The 27156-nt window shown below is 34.4% G+C and overlaps 1 protein-coding gene across 25 annotated transcripts in view; it reads left to right on the top strand.

The window, feature by feature from the left end:
- The window catches only part of BLTP1 (bridge-like lipid transfer protein family member 1), a 199021-nt gene that overhangs the window by 142507 nt on the left and 29358 nt on the right, over positions 1-27156 (top strand). For 9 of the 25 annotated variants that reach the window (XM_084972967.1, XM_084972968.1, XM_021101619.2 and 6 more), the window contains 19 exons: positions 1114-1211; positions 1895-2080; positions 3242-3410; positions 4972-5183; positions 6283-6481; positions 8496-8555; positions 10459-10685; positions 11445-11645; positions 11830-11960; positions 13444-13567; positions 15448-15557; positions 16708-16798; positions 17342-17404; positions 19980-20233; positions 20812-21027; positions 22109-22289; positions 22737-22938; positions 24951-25112; positions 25920-26059. In XM_084972967.1, coding sequence (XP_084829093.1) covers positions 1114-1211; positions 1895-2080; positions 3242-3410; positions 4972-5183; positions 6283-6481; positions 8496-8555; positions 10459-10685; positions 11445-11645; positions 11830-11960; positions 13444-13567; positions 15448-15557; positions 16708-16798; positions 17342-17404; positions 19980-20233; positions 20812-21027; positions 22109-22289; positions 22737-22938; positions 24951-25112; positions 25920-26059 — 3026 coding nt within the window. The remainder of the gene's footprint in view (positions 1-1113; positions 1212-1894; positions 2081-3241; positions 3411-4971; positions 5184-6282; positions 6482-8495; positions 8556-10458; positions 10686-11444; positions 11646-11829; positions 11961-13443; positions 13568-15447; positions 15558-16707; positions 16799-17341; positions 17405-19979; positions 20234-20811; positions 21028-22108; positions 22290-22736; positions 22939-24950; positions 25113-25919; positions 26060-27156) is intronic. The other 16 variants (XM_084972972.1, XM_021101627.2, XM_021101625.2 and 13 more) reach the window with 7 other exon arrangements.

Genomic DNA, 27156 nt, shown 5'->3' with positions numbered 1-27156 from the left:
GTTTTTTATAGATGGTTGCTCTCAAATTTAGAAAGTTCTGTGTTCCTAGTTTACGGAGTCTTTATTACCAAGAGGTGTGGGATTTTGTCAGATGCTTTTTCTTCATCTTTTAATATGCTCATATCATTTTTCTTCTTTAGCTTTTCGATGTGATGGATTATATTAATTGATTACCTCCTAGGAAGAAAGTCCCATCCTCCCTATATTTGCTCTCTGGTATTATACAAGCTCAATATTTATAGGAAAAGATGAATCATTTTAAGATAAAATATTTGAAGGATAAACATGCAGAAAAGTTCTTACAATAAATTAGAAGTTTTTTATTTATTTATTTATTTTCTGTAGTCTTTTACGGGCAAATGGAAGTTCCCAGGCTAGGGGTTGAATCAGAGCTGTAGCTGCTGGCGTATGCCATAGCCACAGCAACATGGGATCCGAGCTGCGTCTGCAACCTACACCACAGCTCACAGAAATGCCCATCCTTAACCCACTGAGGCCAGGGTTCAAACCTGCGTCCTTATGGATGCTAGTCAGGTTCATTACCACTTGAGGCACAATGGGAACTCCTAGAAGTTGTATTTTAAAATAATAGAATATTGTTTCCTGAATGCTCCATGGCCTGGGCAACAAATAGTTTATTAGTAGGAACTTTATCCCCAGGGCCCTCTGCCCCGCCTTTTTTTTTTTTGATGTATAGGCCAAACCTTTATTGTCACTCTCTTTATTGCTAAAATACATATGACCTTATTTTTTACTTCTCCACTTTTATTTTTTCTTTTCATTCTTTTTTGTTTATAGTGCATGCGAATATAAATGACAAATGTCATATTTTTAATTGAAGAGATTATTGCATTGTAATTTTTTCCCTCAAATACATTTTCTGAGATGTATAATCATGTTTGGTTTAAATATATGTATAATGTTCTGTCTTAATCCTTATAAAATGTTCTTAACACACATACATCTGTCTCAGTGAAATGTGATATGGCTGAAGTTCCCTATTAAAGATTGAGTTAATGATTGGAAAAAGTTTTTTTTTTTTTTAAACATGCGAAGTAGTTATTTTCTTTTTAAAGAATTGCCTCAAGCCTTCAATTATTTAATGTCTTTCAGGTGGGGAGCAGCCTATTCCTCTTTGGAATGAACATGATGGAACAGCAGATGGAGACAAGCCTAAAATTCTACTCTATTCATTGAACTTGCAGTTTAAGGTAATATAAATAATAATAAAATAATGATTCTTTAAGAAGTGTTTTTCTACTTAATGTATGCTTATACAAATTCATATGATAACATGAATATGCCAAATAGAAGTATAGCCCTACCCACTCAGAGAAAAAGCTGTAATGATTGAATGTCCTTTAGGATATTTTCCTACTTGTATTTTTATATGTGAGTAATTTATGCATATTTAAAAACAATACTTTTTCGCGTCAGAACATTTAGGTCCACTTTTGTTACAATTTAACTGCTTCCTTCTGGTGAACATTTTGATTTTTTCTAATTATTGCTGTTATAAATTACTCTTTAAGAAATATTTTGTACACTTGTCCAATTAAAATAATACCTTAATATAAATGTTGTTATTTCTAATATTTATATTTGTGTTCTTAAAAACTATTCTTACCAAATAGTTAATTGTAATTAATGTATTTAATCCAGGAATAGTCTGTGTTTTATATACAAAATACTGAAATGAAATTTAATAGCTGAAAAAGTTCCCACTGACATGAGAAATTAAAGGATCTTGCTAGTTTTATCAGTTCATTAGACATCCTATATCTGTTTTAAAACATGGTATTTTATATATCATATACTGAAAGATTTCATTTGATTAGGTGTACATTGTTGATTTGATTTTTTTTTTTTTTCCTCCAAACATATAATCTGCTAGGGTATTCAAGTAACGGCCACAACTCCTTCAATGAGAGCTGTGAGATTTGAAACTGGATTGATTGAATTGGAACTTTCAAACCGACTTCAAACCAAAGCTTCACCAGGAAGTAGCAGCTATCTAAAACTGTTTGGTAAATGCCAAGTGGATTTAAATCTGGCATTAGGACAAATTGTTAAACATCAGGTAAGTGCTGAGAATGTTAATATTAAAACTGTGGCCTTTGAACTTTGCATATCAGTTTGAACTACTTTTAGTATTACTATACTTTTAATTTTTTTATTTTTTGGCCATGCTGGCAACATGTAGAAGTTCCTGGACCAGGGATCGAATTCGAACCACAGCTGTGACCTATGCGGCAGCTGTGGCAGTCCAGGATCGTTAACCCACTGTGGTAGGCTGGAAATCAAACCCGCCCCACCGCAAAGACAACACTGGATCCTTAACCTGCTGTGCCATAGCAGGAACCCCAATTTAAAAAGTATTTAAAGTTTCTAAGAATTTCTAATGAAAAATCACTTAAGAAGGCGCTTATAATTTTACCTGGCATTTCATAGAGTATTTTGGTGGTAGTATATTGTTCAGTGCAAATGCAATCACATGACGCTTAATCTAGTATCTTCATGAACATTTGTTTACTAGCATTTATTAGCATTGGTCAGTCCTTAAAATGTTACTAGGTTTCCTAGCTGTCCTCTATGATAAGGCAAACTTTGCATGCCATAATGTTAAACATGTAATGTTAAAAAAAAATTTTATATATATATATATATATATATATAGCAATAGATCAGATTTTGTTTTATAAAAATTAACTTCCATAGCTCATCAAGGAATTTTTTATTTTTTTTATTTGGCCAAAAATTTTTATGTAGATTTTAACTGTTTTTCCTTCTTTAAATAACTGATTAATGGAATACCAGTCACACTTTCAAAACTGAATAGGTATCTTAAAGATTATATGGGGAAATAAATGAACAAAAATTTTATGTCATCTCTAGAAAAACACTAATTTATTCAAATATAAGTACAATTTGAGAAGAGAGAGGATCTAACTGTCTCGAAACATTTAATACATTGCCATTGAGAATATGGACCTAATCCTAGCTTTTGTATGAATTTTATGATGACTTCGTATTTATCTCTTATATACACGTCCATTTTGTAAATTAACTTCAAGTGTTCTGGTACAGAGTGTCAGGAATATATATATGTCATTGACAAATGAAATTTAAAATGTACTATAGTTCTTTTGGCGAACAATACCATTATGGTGTTAAAACTTAATTTTCTAAATTAAAACATTTTCCATTACTTGATTTTATTGAGCTTTTGATTTTATTTTAGGTTTATGAGGAAGCCGGTTCTGATTTTCATCAAGTTGCCTATTTTAAAACTAGAATTGGATTAAGAAATGCCCTGCGAGAAGAAATCAGTGGTTCTTCAGATAGGGAAGCTGTGCTTATTACCTTGAATAGACCAATTGTTTATGCACAGCCTGTGGCCTTTGATAGAGGTAAGATAAAAGTCCAATACTGCCTTGTTTGATTTAGAAATGTTTTGGTAACACTAGGAAAAATCATCTATAGTTTACCAGTGTAAACGCTTGACAGCTATACATCTCTTAAATTTGAAATGTGAGCATGCAAAAAAAACTTTCTTGCTTATTCCCATCATTTCTTTTAAAATAAATGAAGTAAGTAAACTTTAAAAGTTATTTTACTTTCCAAAATTATTTGCTTTCTACATAAATCTATAGGACTGTCTGATTCAGAATTTTAATTGTAATGCTGTTTTTTTGGTTTGGATAACTATCACACTCATTTGCCTTGGAACTGTCTTTATTCATTTAATGTGTAAACATTTCTTGCTTAGTATCTAGAAGTGAAATACAAATACGGAAAACAGTATCTCTGCCCTCAAGGAATCTCGGGTGGGAGAGAGAGCAAAGTAGACTACAGAGAGGAGGTTTTTATATATGTGTATACACACACACATACACACAAAACACACATACGCACATATGTATCTATGTTTAATATATCCTCTGTATATACACACATATACACATGTTCTAATATCTGAGGGAGTCTCTAACTTTCCCTGTGCTTCTCAGGGTAGAAACTAATTTTTCAAATTCAACTTGGAGTTAGGAGTTCATCAGGGAGACAGGAAATGAAAGCTCGTCTTATTTACCTCTGTATCCAAAGGCCTAGAACAGTCCCGGGCATGTAGTCAAGAAGTAAATAAATATTTTCCAAGTGAGAAAGAACATAAATATATATGAGCACAGAAGTCTTAAGAAAATATAGCTGCAACTTTGATAAAATAATGGGAAATAAGACTGAATGATAGATAGGGTCTAATTAATGTATCTTCAGCAAATAGGAATTGTATTTTAGAAAGAACCATTTACGAAGCCATGAAAGATTGAAGTTGGTGGTGGGTATTGGCTGGAGATAAATTCAGTTTCTTAGAAAATGGCCTCTTGGCAGTATTATGGATAACATTTTATTTTGTTAAATCCAGAGCACATTTTTTTCATTTCTCTTTTTACTAGCCTCTGATCAGCTTTCAGCAACTCCTTAAAGTACTTCCTACTCTTTGTGTCCATGTCCTAACAGTTGCTTTTCCTTCTATTTCTCTGACCCCTTCATCTTTATCTTCTCTTCAGGCTCCTCCTTCCGTATACCACAGTAAATTATGGTTTCCCTTAAGATTTCATTCTTGTTACAGACTCAAATGTTTTTGACTTCTCTTTCTAAATCGTGCTTTTTTGTTTGTTTGTTAATCTGTCCCAATGCCTGGCATATAATAGGCATTTTACAAATAATTCCTTGAATGAGTGGATGGACTTTGATTTTCTTCTTTTGCCATTTTGCAGTTACTTGCTTTCTGCTTTTTTTCATTTGTCAAGTTGACTATATCCTCGTAGCTCCTTTCTAATTCTAATGCTACAATTTTCTGAGAGTAATTTTTATTAATGAACAGGATTTTACAGCTGTAGAGGTTTACTTGCTGTATTGTTTACAGTTTTGATTTTAATTTTCTTTCTGCCCTGTCTTAATTATCAAAAGCTGTGCTGTTTTGGCTGAATTATAAGGCTGCCTATGACAATTGGAATGAACAACGAATGGCTTTGCATAAAGATATTCACATGGCTACAAAGGAAGTGGTAGATATGTTGCCTGGTATCCAGCAAACATCAGCCCAGGCGTTTGGGACTCTTTTCCTCCAGCTCACTGTGAATGATCTAGGAATTTGTCTGCCTATCACAAATACTGCACAGGTATAAAAAATAGAATCATAGACCAACATTAAGAACCAAACATTTTTTACTAACCATTCTTATGTATGTAGAATATAACAATAAAATGTTCAGGTTAACAATTTATAACGAGTTTAGTAAATAGTGAATAAGATTGAACTTCAGCCATTGTTCATCCGCAGTGTATTAAATATGAATCTCATGAGACTTTTTTCTGAAGCATTCTGATGTGCCTCAGAATAGTAATGAGGTTACACCCATCTCATACATCTTAATTTTTTACCTTGGAAAATAAGCAGTCTGCTTTTCAGAATTTTTACATTTGTTTTGTAGTTAGCAAAGATATCTTTGCCATTTACTTGTTAATTCAATAGGAACAAAGAATACTTAAGAATACTATTTCATAATGTTTAATAACCTCATCTAAGAGAAAGGAATTTCAAAATTCTTTTATACTGTAATAATGAATGGTAACAAAACTTATAAGTTATGTATACTGGATAAAGCAAAATTTTCCTCTTTGTAATTTAGGACTAGTTCTCAGAAATACGTATTTGCATTCACATGTGTATGAGAGAAAAGGCTGTGAACCCCTATCTGGCTAAGAAGTTAGAACTATAACAAATACAGAGATCTATGTTTTACTGTTGTCACTTACCTAAAATAACCTGTAACCAGTCGTTGAATGAATTTATCTTTTAAAAGTATTTTGTTTGGCAACACAGTGTTAAGAAAAACTCTGGGTCAGGGATTGATATGTTTGTGCTTCAGGAGAAAAATGATAATATTTCAGTGGCATGGTGGAAAGAGCCCAGGAAGCCCATACACTTCAGAGGTGGTTGTCAAAATGAAAATGTTCCCTACAATTAAAACAAAGGCTTGAGATAGAAAAATAGATAATTAGCCTTTTGCAAGTTCAGTTTTTAAAAAATGTACATGGCAAATGCATTTCATTCCAGCAATTTAGTTTTTTAAGGTAGTCATCATCTTTGTAAGCTGCTTTTTAATGAAGCTTTCTAGGGTTGGCTCTTTCTAGATGTTTGGTCCTATGAATCCTATGAGATTTCCAAGTTTTGAAAGTTGTCACCTTTTGTCATTTCTTCTATAATATATTTTGCAGTCGAATCATACTGGAGACCTTGACACTGGTTCTGCCTTAGTACTGACCATTGAAAGTACTCTCATCACTGCTTGTTCTTCAGAATCTCTAGTTAGTAAAGGGCATTTCAAAAACTTCTGTATTCGTTTTGCTGATGGCTTTGAAACATCTTGGGATGACTGGAAACCAGAAATTCGTGGGGACCTAGTGATGAATGCCTGTGAGTGTCTTTTATTTTTGTATGAGGTTTAGAATTTTTGAAATTAAAAAATAATTCCAGTATCTTTAGTAGTAAAACTAAAGGATGTTTGTAGATAGGAATGTTATTGGACTTTGTGAAATAAAGGCTATTTCTAATTAAAGATATCAAACCATATTTGTGAAAAACTGCAGCTTTCAGTAGTTCTGGTAAGTAAACCGACTAGATACTCTTTTTGATGTTGCAACATCTGAAGTTTTGCTTAATGCCTGGTCTTGCCTATAATTGATTCATGAATGACTAGGTAAGATGTATTCGTTCAGTGGGGATCTTGAAAGAAAGTGATAAATGTGCAAAAGCCAATTCATTGTATAGTACAGGATAAACAGGAGCAGGAACTCCAGCCATAAATAATAAATCCACACTCCCAAATATGTAGCATACAGAGTGTAACTTGTGTGAATTCTTCTGATTCCATAATACTCAAGGTTAGGAATAAAGCTGTGTTTATATGCTATTTTTTCAGTTCTGGGTTTTTTATTTTTTAATTTTTCTTTTTAAAAAAATTTTTATATATGTTATTTTGAAGGTAAAAGGGTACATTTATTTTAACTGTTTTATTTTAAATATTACAGCAGAGTAGATGAAGCATCATTAACCTCAATAGTGAAGAAAAATTTTATTTGAAGAATTAAACATATGAACTAAAATTCCTCAGCCAATCTGTAAACCAAAATTAATCCTTAATTCATTTTTCAAAAGGTGGTATACCATTGTTTAACAGTTTTTCTTCCTCTCTACTGGAAGAAAATCTTTCCAGTTCTCAGTTCTTTTTGAGTATTGGGAAAACTTTCCACTTTTTTTATATCAAAAATTAACATTTGGGCATTTAATGTTGGCTAATATTTCAGGTGAAATTCTTGGTTTTGAATACTTTGCCTTTAGGTAATTCACAGGTAAAATACTAGGATTTCTTTAAAAACTTCAGGTTACTAAGAAGACTTGATATCAAAATACTTATGCCTAATACTCAGAAGACCAATAATTGCCTTTATCAGAAATCTTTACAAATAATTGTTTTACTGTTATATATATATGTTTTTAAAGTCACCGTAACTGTCTCTTTTTTGCCCCTTTAAAATTTTTTAAATTTATTTTTTATTAAAGTATAGTTGATTTACAATGTGCTAATAACTATCTTTTGTTTGTGTGCTTTTTTCCTTAAATTTAAACATACTGATTTTTATTAAGATGACCTTTTGCCATCATTACAATCATACTGGACAGAATATATTTGGAAGCAAAGGGAGGATAACATTTCATTAACAGTTTAAACAAAGGGAAAATGCATAAGAAATATGCCTCTGACTCAAAATCAAAAATACATATTAAAAAATATAATGCTGTACAGTAGAAAAAAAATCATGTTGGGTAAATAATTAAAAACAAAATTAAATTTAAAAATATATATATATATAAATAATAACTCAGCACCTTGGTGGATATTACACCAGCAAAGTAGAACACTAACATGCTGATAATTGTGATAATGATAATTTATTTTGGATTTTGGAGGATATCAAATGATTTGTTTTCAAAACGTGCTTATTGTCTTTTGTCTTGGGAGAGTGGCAGAAGAAGGAAGTAGAGTAGTTGTTTTGTTGACATAGAATTCCAAATTCCAAATGTGCCAAAGTTTTCTGCTTTGTGGTTTTTATTAGTAATTATTAGGAATTCACATGCATAATGTAAAGCTAAAACCTTTTTCTTTATTGAAGTATAGTTGACTTATACTATTATGTATACTAGATGTATACAGTTTAGTTCTTTTAATAAGAATAAAATATTGTGAGATATGAAGTAGGCTTTGCAAGTCATATAAGGTAGCCCTTTCATTCTCCAGATTAGAAATTGTAACTTAGGATAGTAATCCTGTTAATATTTAGATAATCAGTTGGGGTGAAAAATTGCAGTATAATATCTAGTCACAAGCATAATTTTATTGAAAATTATTTTGGGGGCAATTTTCGTGCAGGTGTAGTTCCAGATGGTACCTATGAAGTATGTTCCAGGACTACAGGACAAGCAGCTGCTGGTAATTCACATTTGGTATTACTTTTGCTACATATATTAGGTAGAATTCTGCTTTTATATCTATTTTTCCTTTATATTAGAGGATCTTTTAACTAAACTAACTCTGATATTCCCTAATTTGTGAAAACTATTATGCAGTAACATTAGCATGTTTTTATTTAGACACCATCAGTGTACAAGATACATGACAAAATGTTTTGGGGAAGACAAAGATGAATAAGATATACTATATACTCTATAAATTTAAATTCTCATAATGCAGTTAAGCCTCTGCAGTATAACTAAACTGTAATAAGTGTAATTTCAATAAAATATAAAATTCCAATTGCTAATGAAATTTATAAGAAGAAAAAAATTTTCTGAATTTCAAAGGATAAGGATACTGCAATGAGAGAAAGCCTTATGGAAGAACAAGGATTTTTTTTTTTCCTGTATCTGTGACATGCAGAAGTTCCCGAGTCAGGGATCAAACCCATGCCACTGCAGTAACCAGAGCTACTGCAGTGACAGTGCTGGATCTTTAACCTCCTGAACCACAAGGGAACTCCAGAACAAACATTTAAACAGGTATTTGAAAGATGGATAAAATTGTTTGTTAAGCAAAAACTGGAAAATGTGAATAGAAAAAAATTAGAATTATACCCATAATAATGTTAAAACACAGTGTTTAATTAAAATTGTCCAAATTGGCTGGAATAGAGTTATGTGAAAATAAGATGGGAAAAATCTTAAATCCAAAATTAAGGAGTGTGGACTTTCTTTAGTGGACAGTGAGAAAGCCTTTGAATTTTTTTTGAGCACGGAAGAGATGTGACAGTATCAAAGCCCACTTTCTGGGGTTTAAAAGGTAGAAATCCAGGAAACTCTTTGGAGATAACTATAGAAGTAATAACCTGTCTTGACTTAGATGATAGCATAGTGTAAACTTTTATTTTGCCTGGTATAAACTTAGGAAAAACTAAAGGGAGATATTTATTTAAAAGCTCTTAAAATGTTGAGAGGGGTAAAAGCTGATTAAGATTAGTAGATTTCCTTTTTCTCCTTACTGTTTCCTCTTATCCTCCCAAACCTAGTCTCAGTGCTCATCCTAAGTAAACTCTCACAGTAGCAAGGCCTGCAAGTCCCCACTGACAGAGAACTGAAATGGTTAGGAAATTTCCAGCAGGAGAAAGGTGATGACAGAGGTAAACATACATGCTGGGGAAAAGGTCATATAAAAGTTTTTGTCAGGACTCTTAATAAGTGAAAACAGACCACTCAAACGATCTTAAAATGGGGAACTTACTGGAATATTTACAGATCACAGTTAAACTTAGGAATGGCTATCTCGGTGAAGAGAAGGAACCAGGCCAATTCAGGGGCCCTCAGAAACTACTGGAAACTACATTCCAGCTGTCAGCGGGGCTCTTTCCAGCTCTTGTCTCTTCTTCTTTCTGGCTGCTTCATTTTTCCTTACTGCTTACCTCCTTACACATGGCAGGAACATGACTGCCAGCAGCTCATGAGCTTCATTTCCCCACCCTCAGTCACTAGAGAGGAACCAGAGAAGTATTCTTAGTTTTCTAACTTTGACCCTTGCCCAGACTAATTATCTAACTAATTCTGGCTAATGAAGGAGGGTCATTCCAGCTCCTACTATAGCCTTGGGAAGGTAGATCAGCTCGGGGACTGAGAGGAGAAAGGAACCCATAGGTCACTGGAGAAAGAAGGGCGCTACAGCGAGGAAACCATAGATGCACACTAGACAATAGGGAAATTAATCCCGTAGTCTAATGTTTCTGACAGATTTAGCTGTGAGAGACATTAGTTATTTCGCAGGGCCATCATTCACTTTATTCACTGGGTGTAGAGTTATTTAAGTTCCTATACTCAAGACTTATCAAAAATGTCACTTCTTTAAACAGAAAGTAGTAGTGCTGGAACCTGGACACTCAATGTATTGTGGAAAATGTGTGGGATTGATGTCCACATGGATCCTAACATTGGCAAAAGACTTAATGCTCTGGGTAATACCCTTACGACACTGACAGGAGAGGAGGACATAGATGACATTGCTGATCTGAATTCAGTGAACATAGCTGACCTGTCAGATGAGGACGAAGTTGACACTATGTCTCCCACCATCCACACTGTAAGTAAACTCACTGTTAAGACTTTTTCACCACTGGCTTTCACCCTGAAAAAGGGGTATTATGAAGTCAGTGTTATTTGTTGTAATTACTAATTGTGGAGGAAGGAAGGGAATGGTGTTTCTCTGTATCTATATTTATAAAATACTGGTTTTTAATTTCACAGTATTGTCTTTTAATTGAGTTACTTATTCATAATAACTGCCAGTCAACTTGTACTTTAACCTACAGGTAATGAATAAACGGCAAAAGGAAAGTGCAAGCAAATCCGTAGAGACAGAAAGTAGATTTGTGGTTGCCTAGGGCTGGGAGAGTCAGGGGGCATTGGGAAGGGGGAGGGGAAGAGATTTTTAATGTTAGGAGGTTTTGTTTGGGTGGTGGTGAAAATATTCTAAATGGATTCTGATGATGATAGCACAACTTTGTGAATATACTAAAAACCACTGAATTACATATTTTAAATGGGTGAATGTTATAACATGAATTATATATCAATAAGAATGTTAAAAAATGAAAGTCAAAAGCAAAGTTCACACTCAAAATGAAGTATAAATTTTAAAAGTATGTATTTCTTTCTATACTATACTGTCCGTGTATTCTGTAGTATCATATTTTTTGGAAGTTAAAAAAAGTTTCTCTCTGCTTTCATTCTAATATTAGTTTTTAAAAAAATTGAAACATCTTTTAACTGTTGTATCATGAAACAGTTTTGTTCCTGGAAGGAAACTTTTAAAAAATTAATGTTACTGTTTATCATTTAGAATTCAGATGGAAGTTCAGTAAGTGGAGATGGCCACAAGCTCACCTTTGGGCAACGACTTGTAAATCACCTCCTAGGCCTGAGGCCCCCACATCAGCGCTATTCTGTTCCTGCAGAGTATCTATGTGACTCAGACATGTGGGCCTCCCCTCAGTCTAGCCAGTCCCATTTGAAAGCATGCAGAGCTCACTCATGGGGAAACGTAGGTAGCAACTAGATTGCTTATGAAAATGAAGGGGTTTGAATCACTGGAGAGTCCAATCATCTTAATATAGATGACTTTGATTCTTGCATGCTTCCTTTGATTTAAGATGTTATTTCTGTGACAGTATGGATTTGCTTTGTGACCTGAGGGTTTACTGACAGACCTACTTTTGATTTTTCAGGAAGCTGTAGATTATCGAAGACAAGGAGCATCTTGTAGTCAGCCAGGAGAACTTAGAGGAAGAAAAATTATGAAGCGTATAGTGGATATCAGAGAATTGAATGAACAGGCCAAAGTAATAGATGATCTTAAGTATGTATAATGATTTTTAGTTTAATATAATACTTTTTAATAATAGAATCATAAGATTCTAAATGTGAAGAATATCATTTTGGGGCCAATACAAGTGCTCTTTAGTTTATAAATGAGATCACCAAGGTCGAGAGAAGTTTGGAAATTTGTCTGAGATCATACATTCATTAGTGATAAAATTATAAATCATACGCTAGTGCTCATCACAACTTTACATTTATGAGCAGCTTATGGCTGGCTGTCACATGTATGCATCTCTACATGTGTGTATATATATATATATATGTATCTTCACATTTGTATATATGTATCACTTTTTTTCTAACAATGGTATTTTTGGAATGATTTTTTTTTTTTTTTTTTTTGCTTTTTTGGGCTGCACCCTTGGCATATGGAGATTCCCAGGCTGGGGGTCGAATTGGAGCTATAGCTGCCGCCAACACCACATCTGAGCCACCTCTGTGACCTACACTACAGCTCACAGCAACGCCAGATCCTTAACCCACTGAACAAGGCCAGGGATTGAACAAGCAACCTGATGGTTCCTTGTTGGATTTGTTTCCGCTGAGCCACGATGGGAACTCCAAAATGCAAATTTTTAAGAGAGGAAACAAATTTAGAATTTATTAAGTACCTATGTAATCTCAGTTTAATCCTTACAACATTTCTTCAAGGATAGATGGAATTATCTACACAAAAATTGGATTGGAAAGGTTAAAGTGGAATCTGAACTTGTGTTTGTCTAAATTCCAACTACATGCCTTTTTTTTGCCTGCCTGTGTTAGTGGCTCGCTGGAACTGAGGTGATGGTAGGGCAAGTCAAGAGTAGGGAGGGGGTGGTAGTAATTTTTTTCTTTATCTGTTGCCTGCTACATAATACGAGGTAATACTTCCTAAGACTAAATATGCTTTTAAACAAACTTTAAAACCTTTTTTCCTCATAGGTGGAAGTTATACCTCATCTTTTCTCATTTTCATACACATGTAACTATGGGGTTTTTTGTATTCAAGGACTTTACACAAATGTATGCATGTACAGTGAAAGATATTCCCTAAAAACTTGTCTGTAAAATCAGTTATGATAACAGTGGTTCAGTGTCCTGTTGACTTATATTATAGTTCGAATTTTGTTACCAGGGTTAAAAAAATGACTTGAAGAAAAGTATACTTCCTCCTCTAAAATCTTACCTGAGGCTTAAATTCTATAGAGTTTTACATACAGATATTATTCTGTGGAGTGGTTCCGTAGGTTTCATGAAATTATCAGAGATTCTTGATGTAGAAATGGATAAGAACTGTTTGCTGAAACAGTAGAGCTTTTTTACACCTGGTCAGGTGTGAGTATTAACTCTATGGAGGATTTTTGCCTGTCCATATATAATCTTTGATATTCTGATAAGTGAAAGAATTAAAAAGGTGCAAGTAAAAATCACTCTTACTTTGTTACCTCTTTAAGCTAATTGCCGATTTGTTTTGAATCCAGAAAATTAGGTGCAAGTGAAGGAACCATAAACCAGGAAATTCAGCGTTATCAACAGTTAGAATCTGTTGCTGTGAATGACATTAGAAGAGATGTTCGTAAAAAATTACGGAGATCCAGTATGCGAGTGAGTAAATATTTAAGGAGAATTTTATTAAAGTAGACTATTTAAAAATTTGTTTACTGTATGAAATTGTGTAGTAATACTTTCCTTGTTTTCTTTCCACCTCCATTGCTGGTGATAACACTTGATTTGTATATCTCTTGTGTACTATGTGTCAGGCACTGTTTAAAGCATTCAACATTTAATAACCTATTAAATCCTTACAAAAGCTCTATGAAGTAGCTTGTATTATTTTTTTCAAATTTTAAAGATGAGGAAAATGAGGCACAGAGAGGTCAAGTAATTTGACTGAGATTATACAACCAGCAATCCCAGTGGAGCCAAGATTTAAACCCAAACAGTAGAACTCTACAGTCTGTGCCCTTAGCCTGTGTGTTCTGTCTACCTTTCATGAAGTCATACTTTCTTTGTTGTGTCTTACTCAAATGGGAAGTCTTTCGAGATATCCATCCTACCCTATCCCATTTTCCACAACTGACTTTACTCTTTAGCCACTATGTACACTCAGCACTTTATTCTTACCTTATAATTTGCATGCTTAGTTGCTCTTACCAGAGTTTGAGTCTCTTATAAGACATTCATCTTTGACCCAACTGCCTACCAAACTTTCTGAGATTTAGTACAATTGATGAACAATTGAAATAAATAGATAGATGTATTATAAAAATATAGTAGAAAATAATTCGGAAACTTACTCAAATGGAGCTAGGTTGCTTTGAGTCAAGGTGGTCTTGTTAGTGAAAAACCTAATTTGTAAAAATATAGTCAGCAGAACTCTCCATTTTTTTAAAACCAGAATAAAGTTTTTTTGGATGTTATCCCAATACATAAAACTGATAAAAATCAAAGCTGCTGAGGTTAGAGGAAGGAGGAAGATTGCAGGGTTCCAGGGTTCGTTGGCTTAAACTTTCTTTCCATGGTCACCACCAAAGCCCCAGACAACCTCATTTGAATACCGTTCTAAATTATTTATTTAAATGAAGAATTCAATTTGAGTTATTCATCACTGGCTTTTGATAGTACTAAATGGATGGTGATGGTCAGTAATGAATTACTCTGTGTTTAAATTTTGCCACTATGTACTTCACAGTTATACAATATAAGGAGAATATTGCTTGTGTACTATCTAAAAGCTAGTTTATACCTGGCAGTCGACTGTTAAAAATAACACTAGGTAGAGAAGATTAGGGAAATTCTTGAAATTACATCTGTATTCTTAACATTTGTCTCATTTGGCATTTCCCCTTCAATTCCCTTTTAGTCCTTTCATGTTCTAAATCTCCATTGTATTCAAATCTTTTTAATATCTAGCCACCCAAGTACAAATCTGGAAGAGAGGAATTTGGAGACAGGGAGAATGTTTCAAGCTACCACTTCCTTTCATTTTTTGTAATAAAGGGTTCTGTCAGGGGTGCTATAGGGTGGTCCCCGAGAGGATTGGTAGTCCGTCTCCCTCCTCCTCTTCTTTCCTGGTCTCTTATGGTCCCCCGATCCTCCACCTGACTTTCTCCTAGAATCTTCCAATTCTCATTTTCTTTCTCTTTTCTTTCTTTCTTTCTTTTTTTTATTGTTTCCTCTCTCTCCCCATTTCTGTACCCCCATCCCCTCTCCCAATCCTCTTTTATCTCAGGCCAGCCAGTGGCTCCTATTTTCATCATGCAGCCCTTCTAACTGATGTTAGGACTAAAGAGTAGCTGATTCCTGCTGCACTTTAATCCATCTATGCTATTAAGTGACATTTAAAGTCACAGTTGAAGGTAGTTTGTTATTTACCTGAGGGAGAGGAGCTAACTTCTTTAATACTTGAACATTTCATCTGAAGTCAAATATTACAAGAGTAAAGAAATGCCTGAAGTCACCCTTTTTCTCTCCCCTTTCATAAGGCTGCTTCCTTAAAGGATAAGTGGAGTTTGGGTTATAAACCAAGTTACAGCCGATCTAAAAGCATTTCAGCTTCTGGAAGACCACCTCTTAAGCGCATGGAAAGGGCAAGGTAATATATTTCAGACAATGCAACAAGTAATTGCTTACTCTTTTACCAGTTCATTACTTATTTATTGGGTTCTAATTATGGAAATTAGAAAATTAAGAGAGCAATGGACCTTAGTAAAACCAGTAATAGTGGATACTGTCAAACTAAGAAGTTTGAGGAGGAGTTCCTATTGTGGCTCAGCAGCAATGAACCTGACTAGTATCCATGAGGATGTGGATTTGATCCCTGGCCCACTTAGTGAGTTAAGAATCCAGCATTTCCAAGAGCAGTGGTGTAGTCACAGGTGTGGCTCAGATCTGGCATTGCTGTGGCTGTGGTGTAGGCCGGCAGCTGCAGCTCCAATTCAACCCCTAGCCTGGGAACTTCCATATGCTGTGGTACGGCCCAAAGGAGTTTGAGGAATTCCTCTATCCCATTTGTACCACAACCATTGTGTGCTTTTTAGTAATGAAGGAGATTGCTATTTAGACAACTTTATAGTTTATCCAAAGAAATGAATATTTATGTATTATAGCTGTAGCTGTAAATTTGTCATTTAAGAAATGTGTGTGATTATACACCATTTAACATATGAAAAAATGGAAATTTTACGTACCGTTGAAGAAAAATACAGTTTTACTAGTAAATGAACACCATAAATTAAGTATAAATTCTTTTCTATAAGGTTTAGTTTTAGAAAATCTTGTGTCAAAGCAATGAATGTTTTTCATGGGATGCTAAAGGTTAAGAAATGGAATACAAGGGAGTTGCCTTCATGGCTCGGTGGTTAACGAACCCGACTAGGATCCATGAGGATGCGGGTTCAATACCTGGCCCCGATTAGCGGGTTAAGGATCCAGCGTTGCCGTGAGCTGTGGTGTAGGTCACAGATGCGGCTAGGATCCCACTTTGCTATGTGTAGTGTAGGCAGGCAGCTACAGCTCCAGTTCCACCCCTAACCTGGGAATTTCCATATGCTGTGAGTGCGGCCCTAAAAAAAGCAAAAAAAAAAAAAAAAAAAAAAGAAATGGAATATCAAAAGTTCAATCCTTGGATAAGGTAAATATTTAGAAATAGAATGTTAATGCCATTAATCAGACTTTTATAAAATTCAGAGATTTTTTTTTTAACAAGAATGTTAATGTTTTATAACTTTATGTTTTATCTGCAGTTCTCGAGTAGGAGAAACTGAGGAACTCCCAGAAATCCGTGTGGATGCAGCATCTCCTGGACCTAGAGTCACTTTCAATATCCAGGATACAGTAAGAGACATATTATTTGTTAGAGATGCACAGTGCTAAATAGCTTTTAGCAATTACAAAATTATAGTAGTTACTCACATTAGAATACTAGTTCCTACTTACAATGAAAGTGTGGCTTGTAATAGTTGAAGTGTCTGCACATTACAGGCACTGCCTGTGTGCCATCATTTGAGACCCTTACTGCAGCTGTTAGTGTTTTGCATGTAGAATAAAGACTCCATACTGCTTAAATGTTTTGTTGAATGATTTTGCTTACAAGTGTGACTACATGTTAAACTAGGTATTTTACACAAATGTAAATGTGGAATGTTTATACTTAATGTTATTATTTATGAAAAAAGTTATTATTTATATATTTTACTTCAGAATATGTAGAGATAATAGCAGAAACCAGAAATAAAAAGGTCAGCTTCAGAGCTGTATTCTAATTTTATAGCATGTTAAAACTTATGTTAGAATGTTCTGTTTTTTTGTTTACTTTTAAAAGCATTGTTTTTTTATTTTTCATGAATTTTTATAAATTTTCTTATTATTTTAATTAAGTTGAAAAAAACGGTATGGGGAAGTACACCACAATCCAGCTGTCCTGGGGAAGGGTATTTTCAGGTACTTTTTAAGAACAACATAAATTTTGCTTTAAAACTATAATTAACCCACTCTGAAAAATCTGCTTTCAAAATGTCTTTCTCTCATTTCATACTAAACTCAGACTTTGGAGATATTTTACATTAAGGTTTAAGGTTGTTTGAATTCTTTTTCATCGTGTATATTTCAAAAATTCTTGTATGAATATATTTTAGTTCTTATAATTTAATAGTAATTATTTAATCTCCAAAATTAAAAGACTAAATCATTATAACAAATTAATTCTACGAACTCATAATCCAAAACTGCAGTATGCTAGAGTTAGTCGCTAATCCCTAAGTGAATCACTTTTCCCCTAAGTACAACTGCAAAATGAGTATTTTAAGAAAAAATTAGTTTCCTAATTCACACTAGAATCAAACCCATCTCAAAAGAAATTAATCATTGGATGTTATTTATTCTGAGTCACTGGTGTAAAAAAGCATGTATAAAAGCAATCCATTAAAAAATGTTCAAACTAGGAGTTCCCGTCAAGGCTCAGTGGAAATGAATTTGATTAGTATCCATGAGGACACAGGTTCGATCCCTGGCCTCACTCAGTGGGTTAAGGATCTGGCATTGCCGTGAGCTGTGGTGTAGGTCACAGATGCGGCTCAGATCTTGTGTTTCTGTGGCTCTGGCTTCGGCCAGTGGCTGTAGCTCTGATTCGACTCCAGTCTGGGAACTTCCATATGCCATGGGTGCGGCCCCAAAAAGACAAAGTTCAAAACAGTGTGGAAAATGTGCTACACAGTCATTATTAAGTTGAATTAACATCTTTACTAACCACATATTTTCCCTAAATATAAGTTATAAAAGTAAAATTGAAGTTCCCGTTGTGGCTCAGGTTAGGGACCTGACATTGTCTCTTATGGGGATGCTAGTTTGATCCCTGGCTTCGTTGATTGGTTTAGGGATCTAGCACTGCTGCAGCCTGCTGCAGCCTACTGCAGCCTGCTGCATGGATCATGGTTGCAGCTCGAATCCAGTGTTGCCGTGGCTGTGGTATAGGCCACAGATGTAGCCCTGATTCAACCCCTGGCCTAGAAATTTCCATGTGCTGTAGGTGTGGCTGTAAAAAAAAAAAAAAAAAAAAAAAAAAAAAAAAGATTTAATTTGAAAATTGTATCTGTGTAGTAGGTTTATAAATCTTTGTCTAGAAATTTTCTGTCAAATTATATTTAAAAACTGGGACTTCGCATTTTTGTTTCCTTCCCCTAGTATATGCTTTCAGTATATATCCCATAGTTATACTGAATTTAGTCAAGCTGAATTTTGTTTTAGAACTATTAGATTGTAATATAGTGAGCTTGACAGACATGTCCTTTTTTCTAAAAATGGACTTAGAAGTAAATCATTTATAGTGAATTGAATGGATTCTACTAATTAAATGATTATTTTCTTGTGTCCAACATTTTTTTAAGATCAAGATAATTGACATGTAACATAATTCTCAGGTAAACAACATAGTTATTTGATATATGTATATATTGTGAAACAATTGAGTTTTTCTTAAAAGCATTAATATTTGAATTAAGTCCTGTTTTAAATAGCAGTGTATAATGTTTATAAAAAATAGCATATTAAAATCATAGATTACAAGATAGATCATTAAGGCATGGGTAGATAGAAAATAAATATAAAACAAAGGGATATTTATCTAAACTCTTAGCACAGTTTTAAAAATTGAAGATTTTGTGATAAAATCTGATTTACTTATTTCCTGAATGATAGGTATTTTATAAAACGTGAAGAAAAGCTAGATTCTGCAGATGTTTAAAGTTTTGATTATAGGATTTCTCTATGTAATTAATAGTAGTATCAATAAATTTACCTTGCACATTATACTTTACAAAGGCTTATCACATTCTTAAAGGATAGGAATTAACTCTCAAAACGGGGTATCAAAATTAGGTCATAGGAAGTTGTATTGATTTTTTTTTTTTTTTTTTTTTGACCTCCTTAAATACAGTGGCTTCCTGGTACAATCCTCTCAGTTAGTAGCACTGTATTTATACAAGCCATTCACCTTACAATGTAGAATTCTTAAGTTTGACTAATTGATTTCTTAATTACATAACTATTTGCACATCATTCTTCAGCCCATTAGGGGCCCATTTTTAAAAGATATGCTGACAAAAAGCATTTAGAAGCACGAAGTACATTCTGTACTGACACTGCATGCTCCTTAGTCACTAATGCTGTCTTGCCCTTCTCATTTAAAGGTGATCACATTGTTTCTTTTGTCTCCACAGCATGATTAACCTATGCTTTAAAGAATTAATGTATATACTAATCAACATGATGATACATGCTTATGTAAAGTACAAATTTCACTCTGATTTTTAGTGTGTCAGTGGTGTGACTCTCTGTGGTTTTAACTTCTGCTTCCTTCCTTGGTGTGCCATTTCATATGTTCATAAAGCTGACCTTTCTTTCAGTTCAGCCTGAGGAAATTCAACTTTGAGAGAAATTTTAAATAATTAAACGTATTTTTTAAAAAAACTGGAAAGAAGATTGTAGTGCAAACCTGATTCATATTTTTCTCTTTTGACAGTTTCCAGAGGAGACAGAACTAGACCTTTTGTCAGTAACCATTGAGGGTTCATCCCATTACTCATCAAATAGTGAAGGATCATATTCCGTGTTCAGTTCTCCCAAAACTCCAGGAGGCTTTTCACCAGGCATTTCTTTCCAACCTGAAGAGGGCCGACGGGATGACAGTTTATCTTCTACCAGCGATGATTCTGAAAAGGATGAGAAGGATGAAGACCATGAAAGGGAAAGATTTTATATTTACAGGAAACCCTCGTGAGTAGCCTTTTTCATTTTAAGATCCTTCAGCAGTATTTTAGAATCTAGAACTGAGCTTAAAGCATTATACATAACTGTTAATTTTTACAGAAAAAATTCTTAATGTGCCTAGGAAACCAAAGTAAGACTAAGAGACATATCCATGGTTTACTAATATAATTTAGCTTCATATGGCATTATTTTTTTTTCTTTCTCTGTTTTTCTGTCTTTAAATAAAATCTAGAAAGTAGCATTTAAATTTTACAATTTACAGAAATAAAACCTCCTTCAAAATATAGAATGTAGTTTATGCACTTAAATTTAGAGACTCCTTAATAGTGATTGTTCCTGTATCCTGAGTACTTAGCACACTGCCTGGCACATAACAGTTACTCAGTACATAGTTGTGAATAAAATATGACTCCATTAAACTTAGGAAAACTTGAACTCGTTAGGAGCTGGTTGGGTAATTTGTGTGAATTTATCCAATAGTAAAATCTATTTACAGACTATTGCTCACATAACATGTTGGAAATAGTTCCTTGAAAACTCCTCCCATTTTACTACGATGTAGTGACCAGTTGTTCTTTCTTTAGACATGCATCTCGTAAAAAAGCAACAGGCTTTGCTGCTGTTCACCAGCTATTTACCGAACGCTGGCCAACAGCACCAGTCAATAGAAGTCTGAGTGGCACGGCTACAGAGAGAAATATTGACTTTGAACTTGATATACGAGTTGAAATTGATAGTGGAAAATGTGTGCTCCACCCAACCACTCTTCTTCAAGAACATGATGATATAAGCTTGAGAAGGTAAGACATTGGTCAGAAAAGGTCACAACAAAGACAAATACCATATGATATCACTTATAACTGGAATCTAATATCCAGCACAAATGAACATCTCCTCAGAAAAGAAAATCATGGACTTGGAGAAGAGACTTGTGGTTGCCTGATGGGAGGGGGAGGGAGTGGGAGGGATCGGGAGCTTGGGCTTATCAGACACAACCTAGAATAGATTTATAAGGAGATCCTGCTGAATAGCATTGAGAACTATGTCTAGATACTCATGTCGCAACAGAAGAAAGGGTGGGGAAAAAACTGTAACTGCAATGTATACATGTAAGGATGACCTGACCCCCTTGCTGTACAGTGGGAAAATAATAAAAAAAAAAAAAAAAAAAAAGGTCACAAGTAACTTAATTTGCTAGAAATACTGTGTATATGCTATGTATATGGAGTTACCATCATGGTACAGCAGAAACGAATCCAACTAGGAACCATGAGGTAGTGGTTTCGATCCCTGGCCTTGCTCAGTGGGTTAAGGATCTGGCATTGCTGTGAGCTGTGGTGTAGGTCACAGACGCTCAGATCCGGCGTGGCTGTGGCTGTGGCGTAGGCCGGCTACTACAGCTCGGGTTAGACTCCTACCCTGGGAACCTCCATATGCCGCAGGTGTGGCCCTAAAAAGGACAAAAAGACAAAAAAATAAAGTCACTCTAAACATTTATAAGTTTTTACAAATGTAATAGTGATGATAAACAAGAATGTTAATTTATTTTTGCTTCAACTGCAATAAACCAATACTCAGCTGTTTTCAACTATGTAAAAGGCAGTTTCATTTGGTTCAACCTAATGTGTTCATGTGAAACAACTGTAACCTCAGGAAAAAATAAAGGTAACTGCCCTTGTAGTTATGGAACATACAACATAAACCTCATCCATGGCAGGAATGATTAAGCCAGTTTAGCTAGAGACCTTGATGAGTTTCACTTTTTCAACTTTATTAATGAAGAATTACATTCCACTTACTGTATAAATAAAAGTTTGATTTTAAACAAAATAGGAGATAAATGTGTTACAAAAAGATAAACTTTTTTTTTTCCATTTATAGGAGTTATGATAGAAGTTCCAGGAGTTTAGATCAAGAGTCTCCTTCAAAAAAGAAGAAGTTTCAAACTAATTATGCTTCCACCACCCATTTAATGACTGGCAAGAAAGTGCCATCATCTCTACAAACAAAGCCTAGTGACTTAGAAACAACAGTATTTTATATTCCTGGAGTTGATGTAAAGGTAAAAGTCTAAATGTATAGGATAAGGGATTAGATTATTAGTAGCCATGTTTATTTTCTATCATATATATTTTTTCTTCACCAATTACATTAAAATGAGACTTCTAATAGAGCTATATTCTATACATGAGACCTTCTAACCTGCAGGTTTCCCCCTTTTTTTGACATAAGTTAATTTTCTTTTTTGTGCATTGAGTCATAACGTATTCACTAAATCTTTGCTAGTACAGCATTTTTAGATTCTGGAATTATACAATCCTAGAATGTTTAGAATTTAAAGTATCTTGAATAACGTTTTTAATTTTAAAAATGAAAAACCAGTACAGAACTTGCTGGGGTCACAGAGCTAACTTGTAAAGTCTTCTGGCTCCTACCACATTTGTGTGCACTTCTTGGTTTTCCTCATCTGCACAATTTTAATTTTGAAAGTTTATTTGTTTTGATACAGTTGCATTACAACTCCAAGACTCTAAAGACTGAATCACCTAATGCCTCCAGAGGATCCTCCTTGCCAAGAACACTTTCTAAAGAGTCCAAGCTGTATGGTATGAAAGATAGTGCAACATCTCCTCCTTCTCCTCCTTTACCTTGCACTGTCCAGAGCAAGACTAACACCTTACTTCCTCCCCAACCCCCACCTCTTCCCTCAGGTATTTAAGGAAAATATACTGTATTTTTACTTTTTGTCATAAATTTTTAGTCATTACCTACTTGCTCTATTGAGACTTTCTTTCAAATTCACATGTTTAGGGAAAAAGGACTTAGAATTGTCAACAATGACTGTACAAAATTCGTATGTGAAAGTGTGGGCCAGCTAGTTTGGGCTGGTTCTCAAGTTGATATTACCTTAGAATATCAGTTGCTAAAATAAACTTAATAGGAGTTCCCATCGTGGCTCAGTGGTTAACAAATCCTACCAGGAACCATGAGGTTACGGGTTCGATCCCAGGCCTTGCTCAGTGGGTTAAGGATCCAGTGTTGCCGTGAGCTGTGGTACAGGTCGCAGATGCAACTCGGATTCTGTGTTGCTGTGGCTCTGGCGTAGGCCAATGAGACTACAGCGCTGATTAGACCCCTAGCCTGGGAACCTCCATATGCCGTGGGTGTGGCGCTGAAAGTGACAAAAGACAAAAAAATTTTAAAAATTTAAAATAATTAAACAATATACTAAATAACTTGCTTAATTTTTTAGATCTGTGTACATTTAGGAAAAGTCTTACAGTTTAGATTTGGGAACATGATCTAGAAATCATCAAACTTAGACATTTAAGACTGAGTATATTGGACTTAACCACATTTATTATCTATTATTGCATAACACATTATCCAAAACTTGGTGCTTATCTCAAACACAATTTCTGTAAATCAGAAATTCAGGAGCAGTTTTGGCTGGGTGCATCTAACTTTACAATCTTTTATGAAGTTGCAGTAAAGATGCTGGCTAGAACTGCATCATCCAAATGCTTGACTGGGTTTGGAAAATCTGCTTCCATCATAATCCCATTCACATGTCTGGCAAGCTGAGGCTTTAGTTTCTCCCCTCATGGGTCTCTCTGTGGGCTGCCTGAGTGTTCTCATGACAGGGCAGCTGATGATCCCTGGGAAGGAGTGATCCAAAAGAGAACATGGCTGAAGCTGCAGTATCTTTTATGGGTTAGTCTCAGAGGTCACATACCATCACTTCCACAATATCTTATTGATCATACTGGCCAGCCTTATTCAGTGTGGGAGGGAACTGCCCAAGAGCATGAAGACCAGGAGGCTAGGGCTATTAAAAGTTATTTTGGAATCTGGCTACTATACCACATCAATAATACCGTGTGTGTGTGTAATAGAATTTCCAAAAAAGGGAACACTGGACTAGACAAGAAGTATCTGAAAAAGTTTTTTTTTTTGATAGAATTTGATACATAGATCTTTTAAAGTAGCCATAATCATGATAAGAATGTCTAACATTTTTATATTACTTTAAAATTGACAAGACACATCTGTGTCCATTACGTGGAGGCCAAATACAATCCCCATTTTATATGTGAAGAAAGTTAAAGCTCAAAAAGTTGAATTTATTTCCTAGGTTTACAAACTCTAATACATTTTGGGGTTGAAAACCTAAGCTAAAGTTAGCTAAATCTTAGTTAGCTGTTATAATCATTCTAGTGATGAGAACGTATTCAGTCAGGTAGAAGGAAAGAGAAATGCAGCCTGTGCAAGGAGGCATTATAAATAGGTACAAGGTAAGAACAGCAAGAACATAAGAAGGCCTAAAAAACATTTTTTTGCTCACTTGCCACAAAATATTTTTAGAGTTCTCTATATCTTACTTATTAAGTGGATCAAATAATACTAAATAAGACACTAAATTCTGAAGTAACACTAATGAGAGAGTTAGCAAAGTATAAACTTGAAAAGTTGAACCAAAATTTGTGACCTAGAGCAAGTAGGAATAACTGTTGTGTTAAATATACATTATTGATCATCTTTGTATTCTAACAGTAATATATGATTTCTATCAGCCCATTTTTATTGCATTCTTGTATGGTTTTAAGTATAAGGTACTTCACCTGATTAAAAATCTTTCATATAATTCTGATTTCTCACAAAATTATTGTATGTTTTATGGAAACTATTTATTAAATTCACCTCACATTTGTAAATGTTCTAGCCAAAGGAAAAGGAAGCGGAGGAGTAAAAACAGCCAAGTTATATGCCTGGGTTGCACTTCAGTCATTGCCAGAAGAAATGGTTATTAGTCCCTGCCTGTTAGACTTTCTGGAAAAGGCTCTGGAAACTATTCCAATCACACCAGTTGAAAGGAATTATACAAGTGAGTGTCTTCTTTGTACACTTACTTGCACAACACACATGTTTTGGGGTCTTGTTACCTAGAAGGATTTCTTAATGCTATTATATATTATTACAGAATATATTCAGTGATAAATGTGAAAGGATTATAGAACTATAAAAGAACTTGAGAGACCATCCAGTCCACATTTACAAATAAAGAAACTATGTCCTAGTGAGGTTTTATGATTCTTCCATGGCCACGGTTAGTCAATGACACATCCTTAGGTCCTGTGTTAGTGTGTTTCTTGGACTGGAAACTCCTTGAGGGCAAAGGCATTGATTGCTGTTTAATTTGTACATTGTTTAATAATAGCACCAAGGAATCAGAGTTTAGAGGAATGAGTAAGAGGTTTGAATAGGGAAAGATATATAGATAGCTAGATAGATAGTCTACAGAAGCCAGTGTTTGCCTGTGTTCATACCCTTGACCTTAGTACTAGCATAATAGAAAAGGATCTTTTAATAAATAGTTGCCCTTGGAGTTCCCATTGTGGCACAGCGGAAATGAATCTGACTAGTATCCATGAGGATGCAGGTTCCATCCCTGGCCTCCATCAGTGAGTCAGGGATCTGGTGTTGCCCATGATCTGTGGTGTAAACATCAGACATGGCTTGGATCCTGCATTGTTGTGGCTGTGGTGTAGGCTGGCAGCTATAGCTCCAGTTCAGCCCCTAGCCTGGGAACTTCCATATGCTGGGGGTGCGGCCCTAAAATGCAAAAAAACATTTTTTAAACAAGTAAATAGTTGCCCTTTTCCTAATAGTAAAACTTTAAATATTTTAACAGCTGTCAGCTCACAAGATGAAGATATGGGACATTTCGAGATACCAGATCCTATAGAAGAATCAACAACATCTCTAGTATCATCTTCAACATCTGCATACTCTTCCTTCCCTGTAGATGTTGTGGTTTATGTACGAGTTCAGGTGATATACCTCATTTATTTATTTTTGTTTTAAAGAAGTTTTTTCCCCCTAAAGTTTATTTGAACATTTACAATATTATTTCCCTTTAAAGTTGTCTTTGTCTTTAGTATGTCTATGATGGCTTAGAGGGTGCTTGAACCTTTGGGAATTATATATACAATTTTATGTGTATATTTACTTTTCTACTGAAAAGGTTCATAGATCTTTGAGTTGTCAAAGTTGAGATATCATACTTTTGTGGCAAATGTGAAAGTATATAAGTTAAAACCCTTTTTTTTAGGATTTTATGCCTTTTATGATGTAATATGGCACCTTTGTTTCTTGTCATCATGGTCACTTTGGGGTAGATAAAAAGAGAAATTGAGATATAAAGCCATAATAGTACCTTTGTTAGGTTTTCCTAAGAGTTATATAATACCTATTGAGAATTTTACTCTAAAATTCAGTCCTATGTATAGGCCTTCAGGAGTATACCTCAAGAGATACTGTGCTTTCAGTTCCAGACCACCACTGTAATAAAGCAAATATTGCAATGAAGCAAGTCACATGACTGTTTTTATTTCCTCATGCCTGTAAAAATCATATTTACACTATACTGTAGTCTATTAAGTATGCACTAGCATTACATCTTAAAAAATAATGTACCTACCTTAATTAAAAAAATGATGTCATTGGAAATATGGCACCCTTAGACATGTTCAAGGTAGAGTTGCCATATACCTCCACTTTGTAAAAAACTGAAGATCTGCAAAGCAAAATAAAACAAGGTACGTTACATTAGCATCAAGAGCTTTATTCTGATCTTCTGGAGTTATGCGCTAGCTCTTTTGAAGGGCTGAGAAAACATGTAATGTATGAGGGCTTGAGAGTTTATGTAACTTCAGTCTTTAATGCAACAGCCTTTTAAAATTTCAGTATAAAGGAAATTACTTCCTTTAAAATACTTGATTATAGACAATATGAACATAAACATCCTTAACGTTCGGAATTACCTAAATATCTACACATTTACTGCTTAGACAGAGTTCCTCACATGATTAGTTTTAAAAATGATACCATTTTGTTAATACATTTTGGTTAGTGTATCATATGTCTGT

The sequence above is a fragment of the Sus scrofa genome, chromosome 8 (assembly GCF_054392235.1).
Source record: "Sus scrofa isolate SSC_HxYL_T2T_F1_AM1 chromosome 8, Sscrofa_HxYL_maternal_Yorkshire_Landrace_v2.0, whole genome shotgun sequence".
Taxonomy (NCBI): Eukaryota; Metazoa; Chordata; class Mammalia; order Artiodactyla; family Suidae; genus Sus; species Sus scrofa.
This window is presented reverse-complemented; position numbering and strand designations above follow the sequence as displayed.